Raw genomic sequence first — 12613 nt, forward strand, 5'->3', positions numbered from 1 at the left:
AAGTAACTAGTAAGAAAGTATAATTTAAGTTAACTATAATAAGAGTAATAATAAAATCTATCTATCCTTATATTCTTATTACCTCTAGTCCTACTATCTCTTACTTCTCTACTATCTCTAGGATAGTTATAATATTATGGATGGCTGCTATTCTAAGGCGTTCTACTATCTCTTAGATAGTTACTCTTAGCGGGATAGTATATTACGTAACCTAGCCCTGCGATAATTATTATCTTCTAACGTAGATGTCTATAGGCCTTTAGCTATCTCGTTACTTATTAAGGAGGGAATTCTTCTTATTACTTGTAATAGTAAGATCCTAACAATAGTAAGAGATTTACGTTTTATTTAAGTATCTAAAGAGTAATCTATATTTAGTATTTACTAAAGAGCTCTATCTACTATTTATTATTACGATATTAGAGTAGCGTAGTAATTTTAGTAAGGGCTTAGTGAAAGTGTCCAGCGAAGCTAGGTGTCTAATAAAGCTATACGATACGTTAACGCGTAGACCTATAAGTAGGCAATAAAAATACACTTAGAATAATATCTTATATTTCTTTACGCTATATAGGTCTAAAGTCGGCTATTTTAGGCTATAATATAGTAGTTTGAGTATAGGCTTAGCAGAAGTGTCCGGCGAAGCCGGATGTCTAACGAAGTCATTAGGTACGTTATACTTAAATACTCTATAAACTATTTATAAGATAATATATAGATTATTCTTTAAAATCTTACTAAGTCTCTAAAGTATTTATATCTATAGAATAGAAAGTGAATGATAGGTTGAATTTTTATAACAGCTAGTAGTGATGTATGACGTAACTAGTAGATTATGTCTTGAGCGCGATAATGTTTGACCCCTCTACTACAGATCCGCGCAACATTTGTTACCACATCCTTCTTCTACCTTCACCCCCACTACACGTATACATACACCCCACAGCCTAAACAATGCGTTCCTTAAGGCCATCCGCCGCGCGTAGAATTCGCGCATCGCTCACCTCTGATTCGGCCGTCTCATCGTCAATTCGCACGCGACAAATTGGTGCACCATGTCTCTTCTGCGCCCACCGCATGGGATCACAAGTAGCTTTCCGTCGCTTCCAATCTACATCGTCGAGCTCGAATTCGGTCGAAAAGCCATTTGAAACAAAGCCATCAGGGACTGCACAAGCCCCACAGACACACTACTCCTTCTTTCCCGCATCGCTCCCCGACGGTCCCCCACCAAACGGCCCCTTTGCCATCGACCTCGCCGCCCTTAAGCGCGAGTTCCTACAGCTACAAGCACGCGCGCATCCCGATCTTCACCCGCAAGCAGACAAGAAGCGCGCCGAGGCCACGTCGGCGCGGATAAACGAAGCCTACAAAACACTGCAAAACCCCTTATTGCGCGCACAATATCTACTTTCTTTGCGGGGCATCCAAGTGGCGGATGATGAGACGGCCAAGGTGGACGACCCAGAATTATTGATGGAGGTTCTCGAGGCGAGAGAGAGCATCGAGGAGGCGGAGCGAGAAGAGGATTTGGAGGAGATGCGGCAAAGGAACGAAGAGAGGATAGCGCAAAGCACAGAAATTATCGACAAGGCATTTAAAGAGGATGACTTGGATGCGGCGAAGAGTGAGGCGGTGAAATTGCGGTACTGGGTCAATATCAAAGAGAGCATAGAAAACTGGGAAAAGGGTGTGCCGGTTGTGTTACAGCATTAGCAAGGCGTAGACGGCTGGAGTATGGTACTGTAAAAAACCTCAATTCCTTCTTCTGTACTATCCCTTACTACTTAGATCCCTAGACAGGCACGGTAATAGGATTCATAACCCCCGCACCCCCATCAACCCTCAACTCCGCCCCAGTGATATAACTACTAAACCCACTCGCCAGAAACCCCACCGTTCTCCCCACCTCCTCGGGCCTCCCCGCCCTCTCCAACCCAATCGTCCTCTTCTGACTCTCACCCCCTTGCAGACTCGCTGGCGGAAACTGTCCCTGAGCCATCTCCTTCACACCACATTCTTTCAAATCAACGCCCACATCAATCTGGCCGGCGGCCACTGCATTGATCCGCACTCCGGTCCCTTTTAATACAAGCACACCGGACCGTACCACTCCCAACGCCGCATGCGACGCCATCGTAAACGCAGGGGCCCAGCAGCCCCCATACGTCCCCGCCACGCTCGTCACCACGATGATAGAGCCGTACGCGACATCTTTCGGTGCAGCATTCGCGTAGTTGCCTTTCGGTATCGTTTTCTGCATCGCCGCGGGCGCATACTTGAGTGCGAAAAACGCAGGGAGCGCATTCGTGTCGAAAGCCGCATACAAATCCTTCGGTCCTGTTTGCGTGATGGAAGGGGGACCCAAGAGCCCGGTTGATGAGGTCCAGACATCGAGGCGGCCCCAGGTGTTTAGCACGTCATCGATGAGGGCGAGGGTGTCTTCTTCCGAGGCCATGTTATAGGGGTAGCTTATGATTTTCGTGTTCGGGTACTGGATGCTGGTGGTGTCGGGGAGGGAGTACGGATCCGAGGGGAGGGTTGAGCAGGCGTAGATGCAGGCTGCGCCGTGGGCTGGGTGGTGTTAGAATTGCAAAGTAGTACGCTTTGTTTGGGGAAGTGAATTTGGCATGAGGGAGTTAAATGGAGAAGGACGCACCAGCTAATTCAGCGACTATGGCTTTGCCTACAGGTTGCGTTGCGCCTGTTACTACGCACACGAAGCCGTACTATATTGCCAAGTGTTATCAGCCAGTCTCTTTTCACATATATCCCATCTTCCCCTCACATTCTTCTCAACTTTTTTGCCTCTTCGCCAATTCACACACAAACATCCCCCATCCTTAACAAAAGAAACACAACTTACAAGTTTCCCATCAGCCCTGTAAGGTGAAAAATGCTCCGAATCCCTAATCCCTTCTTCCCTAATACTCCCATCGCCTTGCGTCATCTTGGCACTAGGTATATACCACAATGTCTACTCGATAGTCAAACAATTCAAAAGCGTTTCCAGTACGGGGAAAATAGAAAAAGAAGGGGAATACACGCGCTGCTTGAGCGCGGGCAGACGGGGGGGGAACAGTCGCGTCATGTTTGAGCGGAGCATTTCACTTGGTCTGCAGGAATGCTAGATTGTGGCAGTGTGCATTACATATCCACGGGGCGCGGAGATAGGGAAGTGTTCGCTGTTGGGGTAAATCGGGAGTCTTATCTGGGGGCTTATCGGGATGGGCTTTCATGGTTTCCGCGGGGCAAGGCTGGCTGCGGGGTGGGTGCAGAATAGTAAATAGCAAGATTTGGGAGATTTCTAAGGATTTTGGAATCTAGACATGTAAAATTCATCGTGTGTATTCCATGCGTTCAATTCTTTTTGTAGAATATGTAACCATCTAGTTTAGCACCCTCAATCCACACCCAGTGCGCCAACGATGCTCATACTCCTACTACCCATGCAATGCATACATCACCAACACCTCCAATGCCACATATCCCCAATCCCCCCACCCTTTCTACGCAGTCTTCGCCTTATCCCCCTCCTGCCCCTTCCTCAACTCCTCCCTCGGGGGCAAAACATCCGGCCCAAAGCTGAGCGGCAACAACTCGCCCATCGTCCTCACAATCCACTTTCCCTCCTTATTAAACATGAAAATCGGGGTTTCAAGCTGCAGAAACTCGCGTAGGAACTGGCGACACATGCCGCAGGGGGAGCAAAAATCCAAAATGTCGGTTGTCACGCCGACGGCTTTGAAGGCGCCGATGCGGTGCCCTGCTATTACGGCTGTGCCCATGGCGACGCGCTCGGCGCAGGTGCCGACGGGGTAGGCTGCGTTTTCCACGTTTGCGCCGGTGATAATGTGCGTTGTGGATGGGGCGGTGGGATTCGAGGTGTTTAGGAGGAGGGAGGCGCCGACGCGGAAGAGGGAGTAAGGGCCTAATTCTATAGTGTTGGTATTTCCGCTCTCATCTTCCTCTTTCACGCAAACTTGACTTTGCGTGGCCAGATCCGATTCATATCGGTCTGGAAATATACTTACAATAAGCCCTCTCACGCGCATCAAAGCATTGCTCCCCTAGAATCTGCAGTTCCTGCGCCGAGACGCCGTGGATCAGGCCATTTTCTTCGTTGACGGCTTCTCCAGGGCTGAATTTGGGAATGGCGGGTGTGGTCATTATGGGAGAGAAGAAGAAGAAGAAGAAAGGAAAGAAGAAAGAGAGGGTGACGCGACGCGCTGGATGCTTTTGGGGAGGGCACGCATGACGTGGGGCCCGATGCTAGTAACGCGGGGCTTCGTTGGACGGGCTGTTTGGCTAGTATGCGCGGAAAGAGGCGGTTCGGGCAACTCCGATGGGCTTATTAGTAAGACTGGTGTTTGTTCAGGGTCATCTGATACTTTTTACTCATGCGCTTGTAGCCGTGCGAAATATTGGTCTAGAGTGGAAATATGCTAGCTTTTGCGCTTGGATCGCGGATGCGGGGTGTGCTGATATGGTGTTGTTCTTTAGTTGGTATATTGTAACGGAAGGAAAATCGGACTTCTCTCATGTCACGACTAACCTTCTTAGGTCACTGTTAGTACACCGACTCATGTTTCTCTTAACCTTTAATATATTTTTAACTATCTGCTGATGATCAGGCCAGTTGTTTTGATGTCGACGTGTCGTTATCAGTGTGCGAAATCTGTTAATACATGGGTTGATACAGGCATTCTCCCATCATCCAACCTCTGTAAACAGGAGAAAGAATAACCAGTCAAGGGAAAGGATTGACCTCCAAATGCTCTGAGTACCCGAAACATAGGGTACACTGCCCCACAATATTTCACCCATGACCACCGCTAGGGAAGATACCAGTCCCGAGATATTACCAAGTAAACGTAATTCCACAGCCAACACAAAGCTACCTTTCATTAAAATATCAATATCATTTCCCAAATTCATCCTGAAAGAACCAGAACTCCTCTACAAAACCGCCCTAACACTCTCTCCCTCCACCAAACCTCCCCTGCTCTCCACCTCCACCTCCCTCCACCTCCTCTCAACATCCTCCTCACACCCATACGTCAACAGCCAACTCCCCACGCCTCCCCACCGCCATGCAAGTGGATCCTCCCCAACCCTCAACCCTCTCTCTTCAAACTCCTCCTTGCCCACCCTCCCCCGTCCATTAAACCGTCCAAAAGCCCTCAATAGTTCATCCCGCCTTACCTGCGCCTCCCCATCATGCACATGATAAAGATACTGTTGGCGATTCCCCCTTGAAACAACACGTTCAGTACGCTCACGCCGACACCGCTCGTACACCGCCAGCGCCCTCCCCTTCTGGGTGCGGGACTTACCAGTCAGCCGCTCCAGACAAAGCCCAAGCACATGCGCATCTTCCAGCGACATACCCGCTCCAGACGCAAGATACGGCAGTGTCGCATGCGCAGCATCCCCTAGAATCGTAAAAGCAGACGACCGGGTATGCGACCAAGTAGGATCAAGCCCCGGGCGGATCATCAACCGCCATTTAGCGACAGACGTGCATAGCGCGAGCAGTTTGCGGATACGGGGGTCCCAGTCTTTGTATAAGGCGCGCATTTCCTCGACGTTGCCTGCGAGCGTGTTGGCGCCGGCGGGCATATCGTCTGGGACGAGGAGGACCATGTTGAAGAGCTTGCCGCCGCGGAGGACGTAGTTTACTGCGTGGGCGTCTGGGCCGATCCAGTAGTTTACTTGGGGATCGAGGACAAAGGGAGCGAGATCGGGGTCTTTGAGCATGTCGCTGGTGGAGAGGAGGAGGCGGTATGCGAGATCGCCTGTGAGAAGCGGGGGGTCTTTGTGACCTAGGAGTATCTCGCGACATTTGGAGTTGATGCCGTCAGCACCGACTACTAGGTCCGCTGCGTATCTTGTGCCGTCTTGACATATGGCGATGGCTCGGGTAGTCTGATTCCCTTGGTCGGCTTCGTACTCGATATCTACAACCCTCGCTTTTGTAGTCAACTTCGCACCCAACTCGATTGCTCGTTCCAAAAGCCCCCTATGCAAGTCCGCCCTGTGAAAGTCCCAAAACGGTGTACCACATTCTCGTTCATACTCATGAAAATCCATATCGCTTATCTTATTCCCCTTCCACCCACGCATATTACCAAACCGCGGTGTCGTCGCATACTTCTCGAGATACTCTTCGAGACCCCATGATATCAAGATCCGCGACGCATTCGGCAAGCATTGGATTCCAGCGCCGATTTCACCAATTTCAGACGTCGACTCGAGGATATGTACGTTGTGTCCGGCTAGCAAGATCGATATCGCTGCTCCGAGACCACCAAGCCCAGCACCGACGATAACAACCTGTAGGGACACCGAATTAATTAAAAAAGATCCGCGATAGAGAGACATACGCAAAAAAACACTTACATCAAGCCTACTCTTCTCATCCCGCTGTTTCTGCACGATAACCTGAGGTTTACCCGGTGCCATGATGTCACTTTTCCGCTTGCAACTACAGTCGTATCTCTGGGTAAGTGTTCACGTTTCAAAACACGAAAGTTCCAAAAGCCACTACAATAGTACTCGTAACTATACAAGCGGCTGAAAAGATGCCATCCATAGCTTATCAGCCAGCTCAAAGCACTACATGTTCCCGAAGCTGCAATCGAAAGCACAAGCTGTCAGTTGTCGTCATACGGCTCGCCCGTCTTACCACGCCAGCCTATCACGCAGCGAAACCTTGTTGTGACGATTACATACAGTAGCTCAATAGGCGACGCATGAGCAAGTATCGATAGCTTATCTAGCTTTGCAGATTCGGAACTGCAACCAAACCTTTCTTTTGTTATTGCTTTTTTGGACAGCGTCGTCGGTTAGCTTCGGGCGCTGAGGGCGCCAAAGGTGCACAGGGTGCATATCCGGTAGGCTAAAATGATGTTGTTGATACATGTGGAGTGCGTGCAGCGTGAGGATAAGATAGGCACATGACGGCGTGAGGGGTATGCGTGGTGCATTATTCCGATAGGTTCCGGATATTCCGATGCTGACGTAGTACACCTGGGAGAGGGCTGGGGGGAGGATCGTGGTGTTAGTATACCACCCTTGGATGTAGCATGACGGGACTGCGGCATGAGGATAGTGAACGATTTAAGGGCAGGGGATAATGTAGATAAGGTTTCTATTTAGTGGATGAGGATGGAAGTGACGCTGTACAAGTCAGTCTCTTGTACGAGTTCTCATTTGGTATCATCACGTGACAGTTGACGTTCACCTTACAGAGAGAACTCTGATCATGCGAAAATCTCGGCTGGACAAGGAAGGAAACTCTCTATATTAAGCAGGTCGAATGTCGACTATATCAAATATCAAAGTTAGCGTACTAGAATCGACACAACCCAGCAGAGGATGCAAAAGCAACTCAATAGGAGGTACTGTAAAAATCATCACTGGGCAACTGCTTGGCTTGTCATGTTTTATTCGACTTTCCCCGCTTGCCTGGCCTATTGATGCAGGGTCGCTTTCCGCAGTGGAGCAGGGCGCCTTACACGACTCGATAGCGGGGGCGCCACGAATCATTATAGGCCTGACTGTCGCGTGCTCGCGTGTTCACGTGCGTTAGGCTCAATCCTTCAGGATCCGCCGAACACGAGCGAGCGGCATCTTCACGGTCGGCATCTCAAGGCTCGGCAAAACTCTAATTTGACTTGTTTGCAGCCGCATCGACAAAAGTGCTAACAAAACACGTGCGCACCGCATTACATACCGTTGACTATCCTATCAATGACAGCTGCAGCACCAAGCACTTTTTCCTCTTGTAAGCGACGCGCGACAACCTGCACTCCGACCGGCATGCCGTCCATTGCGTCCAGGTCAAACATGTTCCAATTCCATTCGTCCAACGGATTTCTCGGACAGTATTCGCCCATGGCTTCAGTAGCCTCAGCATCAAGCTCTTTTGAAACTTGACCGGCAGGCAGGATAACTGCCGGGTAGTCTATGAAGTTAAAAACTTTGGTGTATCCTACCCACCGACACTTGCCATGTGGTACTGCGGAGTGTGGCATGACGGGCGTAAGCAGAACATCGACAGACTTTCCGCTTTTTTCGCATCGCGTCGAGTTCCACGTGTCCAGGTAGCGCTTCTGCAATGCCACCTTTTGCTTGTTGAGCTGCCAGTAGTCGTATACCGAAATGGGCTGTCCCCTATTGACGAGGGCCTCGACATGGGGTATGAAGGGCTCGCCACCGGCCTCGACGTCACGTCGGATATCCTCACCGCCGTCGGCCGTATAATACTGGTCCTGCACACACATACACGTCAGGGTCGAGTCAGATGTGGAAATGGTGATGGACTTGCCATGACGTCGATGCACTCCTGGTGCAGACCGCCTGGTGTCCACGCTATCACTTCATGGCCAGCGTCTTGGAGGGCAGCGGCGACTTGGTTGAGGATGCGTGCAATGGGTGGATGGCACCTGACTACGCCATCGTCGCGCATGACTGCGATCACCAACGGCCTGGAAAGCGCATCTTGGTAAAGCTGAGATCGCCAAGCAACTGGACAGCACTTTGGGTCGTGGTCCCAGGGACTTGCGTCGATCACTGCCTTTGTGACGTCGACTAGAGAGGCCATGTTTCGAGTCATCGGCCCTACGACGGACGGGACGTGCTCCTGGCCTTCGGTCGAGACGGAAACGCCTTGGTATGGTAGACGCGTACTGCTGGGCTTAAGAGCATATAGGCCATTCATATGGGTTGGAATGCGTACGCTGCCTCCAATGTCGGTGCCCCATCCAACCACCGTACCTTGCAGTGCCAGCAACGCCGCTTCCCCACCAGTGGAACCGCCGGGGGTGAATTCGGGGTTTTTATCGTGAACGGTACGGCCCCACAATGGGTTATCCGTTTCGCACCACTGGCGATGTCAGTTGTGCACGTTGTTCTGGAAGGCATATATGTCGTGTGTGCATATGTATATAGGAGTACATAATGTGGACATGTGTGGGTGTATATAGATACTTATGTATACATACTTACCATGATGCTCTGGGGGAGATTGGACTTGGCAAGGATTACGGCGCCCATGGCTCTGAGCATAGAGACCAAGACGCAATCTTGGAGGGCAGGGCGAAAAGCCCGCCCAACGTAGCCCAACGTGCTGTCGTATCCCTTGACATCGAACTGGTCCTTGAGAGTCATTGGCACACCGTGGAGAGGCCCCACCAAGCGGCCATTTTGCTCGAAAAAGGCATCCAGTTCCTTGGCTCGCTCAAGGGCATCGTCAAAAAGAATCTCGGTCAGGCTGCATCAGTCAGCAAAGGCGGGGGATGAGCGGGAGGATTATTGTATTGTATTGTATATTCGAGAAGGGGTAGGGAGCGGGCACGTGCCAGTTTGTCTGTACAAGGCAGTTAGCGGGACGGGCAGTCGGACGTCGACTAGGAGAGGGTGGAAGGCGGCGGGCCGTACGCGGGTTTGAGCATGTGTAGCGCTGGGCAGAAAAGGTGGCGTGAGAATGGGTCGAGAGCGAGTTGAGGTTGGCGAAGCTTACTTACCGGGCGATGTAGGCAAGCAGCAGCTGTGATGCCGTGACAGCACGCGAGGAGATGGCTTGCGAGACAAGATGGATGCTGCTGATGGCGGAGGTCAAGGCCAGGCTGTGGTCCGGATTGGGCAAGGCCTGCAGTCGTCAGCGTGCACCACCTGCATCCGCAAGCCGCCCGGGTTCACTTCGGCTGCCGTCGTTTCAGCGTCTGCGCCCGTGAAGCGCTGCATGGCCGCTCGACGCAAAGACTGTTTCTGGGCGGCTACTTGCTGCCACTGCAATTGGGACGTGCTGCATGTCGTCATGGTGCTGTGTAGAGTAAGAGGAGGAGGAGGAGGGATAGAGGAGAAAGAGACGGTGGTGGTGGTGGCGGCGAGTATATAGCTAGTTAGTATACAAGAGATAGCAGAGATAAAGAAAAAGAGAGAGAGAGAGTGAGGCCCCCCCTGGTGCGGACTATCAATACCAATACAATAGACGGCACGGCGAGACAGACAGGCATACCACTTTGAGATGTACGTACATGGACATTGTAGTATACACCCCCCGGGCACTTTGGCATGCTCAACAACAACCACAACCCCAACCCCTCCCCCTCCACGTGGATGCAATATCGCGGCTTGCTCAGGACAGCTAGCTGCCGTCGGCGTCTTGTCGGGGGGTTGCAACGGCCACGACATGGGGACGTGGTGGTGACTTGGGTGGCAGCCGGGGAGGCGGGTGGGGCTGAAGAAGCCGTTCACGGCCATGTGCATGCAACCCCTTGCGTCGCATCACCCATTGGCGCCCACCCTCTCTCCTCGCCGCCAGCACAATGACGCGCCTCGGACGACCCTGGACGCTGCTCTGCCGTTTGAAAATGGGCACATGTTCGACAGATAATCGAACGTTTGTTGACTCTCCAAATCCTTCTCACCTCGAGCGAGTCGGCCTCCCCCGACCATCTCTGCCCTAGCGCCCCGGCCACTACTGCCTACATAGCAAAACCATGGCGCCCTCACTCTGGACGCGCATGAAGCGCTCAACCTCGACCAGTCCGCCTACGTCCATCCGCGACAAAATGGCCCCCGGCATCACTACCATTTCAGACTCCGAGTCCCGTTCGACAGGAAGCAGTTTGGAGACCACACCCAGCGTGCCCTACACCAGAGAGGACGACTACTCGAGCTTCATGAGTGATGTCATGGTCGTCGGCGCAGGCCCCGCCGGCCTCATGCTTGCGTGAGTAACGACACAACCAGCCACACTGCCAGCTGATTGCACTCTCTAACTAAGCATACAGCGACAATCTGGTGCGCTATGGCATCAAGACACGCATCATCGATGACCGTCCCAACCGCACCGCTGCCGGCCGTGCCGATGGCTTGCAGCCAAAGACTATTGAGACTCTCCGCCAGATGCGTCTTGCAGAGCCCCTGCTGCGCAAAGGCGTCAAGATTTACGACATTGCCTTTTGGAAGTCGACAGTCGACAAGCCACTGCACCGCTCCGGCCGCGAGGTCCACTACCCGCCTGTCGTTGACCTTACCGACCCCTACATGCTGCTTGTCCACCAGGGCATGGTCGAAGGCGTGCTTGAAGATGATTTGAAGGAGAGAGGTGTTGCAGTAGCCAGGAACACCGCCTTTGTCGATTTCAAGTACACGCCCATGGCCATCCGTCCGCTGACTGTGAGCTGCCAGCAAGATGTCGGCCGTGCCCCCAAGACATTCAACACACGATACATTGTCGGCTGCGATGGTGCCCATTCAAAAGTCCGCAAGTGCATACAGGGCGCGAGTCTAGTAGGCTCGTCCACCGATGCTGTCTGGGGCGTAATAGACGGTGTGCTTGAGACCGACTTTCCCGACATTTGGAGCAAGGTCGTCATCCAGTCAGATGCACTCGGCTCAGTACTCCTCATTCCCCGCGAGAGGGGCCTGACTCGCCTCTACATTGAGCTGCGTCCCGACTCCACAGAAGTTGTTGGGCCCCAACAAGCCACACAGGAATTCGTGCAGAAGCGGGCGCAGGCTATACTTCAGCCATACAGGCTCGAGTGGAGAAATGTCGAGTGGTTCGGCCGCTACAAGATTGGACAGCGCGTTGCAGCCCGCTTTGCCGACGACGACCAGCTGGTCTTCATTGCTGGCGACGCTAGCCACACCCACTCTCCAAAAGCAGCACAAGGAATGAACACGTCAATGCACGACGCCTGGAACCTTGCCTGGAAACTCAACTTTGCCACCCGCGGTCTCGCCAAACCTTCGCTGCTCCAGTCGTACGAGCAGGAACGACAAAAAATTGCCAAGGACCTGATTGACTTTGACTACGAGCACGCCAATGCCTTCCACAAGGGCGATCCCGCAACCCTCGCAGCAAACTTTGCCAAGAACGTGGCTTTCATCTCAGGCTGCGGTGTAAACTACGATGCAAACGTGCTAAATGTAAAATCAAAAGGTTCTCACCGGGGCCACCTCAAGCCCGGCTTTCTTCTTCCGCCAGCAAAAGTAACACGCTACATCGACGCCAACCCAGTCGACATCCAAACCGACATCCCTGCCCTAGGCCAATTCCGCATCTACTTCTTCACCCACAACATCCGCGCCTCCATGCCCTTTTTAGAAACAGTCTGCCACGCCCACCTCGGCCATGCCTCCTACGTCGGTCGCGTCAGCGCCGCAGGCAACGCCTCGTACACAGTTCAACCCCCACTTGCTGCCCCCCACGACGAATTCGTCCTCCCAGAACGATACACACCCGTCAGCGGCGTTTTTACTTATGCCCTCGTCACCGACGAAAATCGCACTAATTTCGAACTCAGAGACTTGCCAAACGTCCTCCGTGAATCGGCGTTTACTCTCTACCTAGATGATGTTCCGGATAAAGATACCCGCAAGCAGACTTGTATGGATAAGTGGCTTGATGGTCTTGACAAGAACGAAGTTGTTGTTGTTAATGTAAGGCCGGATGGCTATGTTGGGACGTTCCGCCGTTTTCCCGATGGGAGTCGCGAGAGTGGGTTTACGGCTGTGCAATGGATGGATGATTATTATGAGAAGTTTATGCAGGATATGTAACTCCCTCGCTGGGGTTGCTCTTTCTTCCTTTCTT

The 12613-nt window shown here is 52.1% G+C and overlaps 7 protein-coding genes across 7 annotated transcripts; 3 read left to right on the forward strand and 4 right to left on the reverse strand.

Annotated features, from left to right (window-relative positions):
- Nucleotides 1–23: 23 nt before the first annotated feature.
- COCVIDRAFT_114745 (hypothetical protein) lies at nucleotides 24–176 on the forward strand (the record flags this gene model as incomplete). The annotated part of the gene is made up of 1 exon (XM_014695235.1): nucleotides 24–176. A coding segment is annotated over one exon (153 nt), but the record flags the coding sequence as incomplete, so codon positions are not given.
- Nucleotides 177–954: 778 nt separating this feature from the next.
- COCVIDRAFT_42828 (hypothetical protein) lies at nucleotides 955–1716 on the forward strand (the record flags this gene model as incomplete). The annotated part of the gene is made up of 1 exon (XM_014695236.1): nucleotides 955–1716. The coding sequence occupies one exon, from the start codon at nucleotides 955–957 to the stop codon at nucleotides 1714–1716; it is 762 nt and encodes a 253-aa protein (XP_014550722.1).
- A 79-nt stretch (nucleotides 1717–1795) lies between these two features.
- COCVIDRAFT_42829 (hypothetical protein) lies at nucleotides 1796–2950 on the reverse strand (the record flags this gene model as incomplete). Its single annotated transcript, XM_014695237.1, has 3 exons — nucleotides 1796–2574; nucleotides 2660–2729; nucleotides 2867–2950. 3 exons carry the CDS (start codon nucleotides 2948–2950, stop codon nucleotides 1796–1798), a joined length of 933 nt encoding a protein of 310 aa, XP_014550723.1.
- A 559-nt stretch (nucleotides 2951–3509) lies between these two features.
- On the reverse strand, nucleotides 3510–4170 carry COCVIDRAFT_114725 (hypothetical protein; the record flags this gene model as incomplete). Its single annotated transcript, XM_014695238.1, has 2 exons — nucleotides 3510–3987; nucleotides 4031–4170. The coding sequence occupies 2 exons, from the start codon at nucleotides 4168–4170 to the stop codon at nucleotides 3510–3512; spliced, it is 618 nt and encodes a 205-aa protein (XP_014550724.1).
- Nucleotides 4171–4959: 789 nt separating this feature from the next.
- On the reverse strand, nucleotides 4960–6465 carry COCVIDRAFT_114721 (hypothetical protein; the record flags this gene model as incomplete). Its single annotated transcript, XM_014695239.1, has 2 exons — nucleotides 4960–6336; nucleotides 6403–6465. The coding sequence occupies 2 exons, from the start codon at nucleotides 6463–6465 to the stop codon at nucleotides 4960–4962; spliced, it is 1440 nt and encodes a 479-aa protein (XP_014550725.1).
- Nucleotides 6466–7730: 1265 nt separating this feature from the next.
- On the reverse strand, nucleotides 7731–9825 carry COCVIDRAFT_114748 (hypothetical protein; the record flags this gene model as incomplete). The annotated part of the gene is made up of 5 exons (XM_014695240.1): nucleotides 7731–8276; nucleotides 8339–8890; nucleotides 9013–9277; nucleotides 9531–9655; nucleotides 9706–9825. 5 exons carry the CDS (start codon nucleotides 9823–9825, stop codon nucleotides 7731–7733), a joined length of 1608 nt encoding a protein of 535 aa, XP_014550726.1.
- A 683-nt stretch (nucleotides 9826–10508) lies between these two features.
- Nucleotides 10509–12579, forward strand: COCVIDRAFT_114753 (hypothetical protein; the record flags this gene model as incomplete). Its single annotated transcript, XM_014695241.1, has 2 exons — nucleotides 10509–10741; nucleotides 10803–12579. 2 exons carry the CDS (start codon nucleotides 10509–10511, stop codon nucleotides 12577–12579), a joined length of 2010 nt encoding a protein of 669 aa, XP_014550727.1.
- Nucleotides 12580–12613: the final 34 nt, after the last annotated feature.

This window comes from Bipolaris victoriae (genome assembly GCF_000527765.1).
Source record: "Bipolaris victoriae FI3 unplaced genomic scaffold scaffold_170, whole genome shotgun sequence".
In the NCBI taxonomy this organism is placed as follows: Eukaryota; Fungi; Ascomycota; class Dothideomycetes; order Pleosporales; family Pleosporaceae; genus Bipolaris; species Bipolaris victoriae.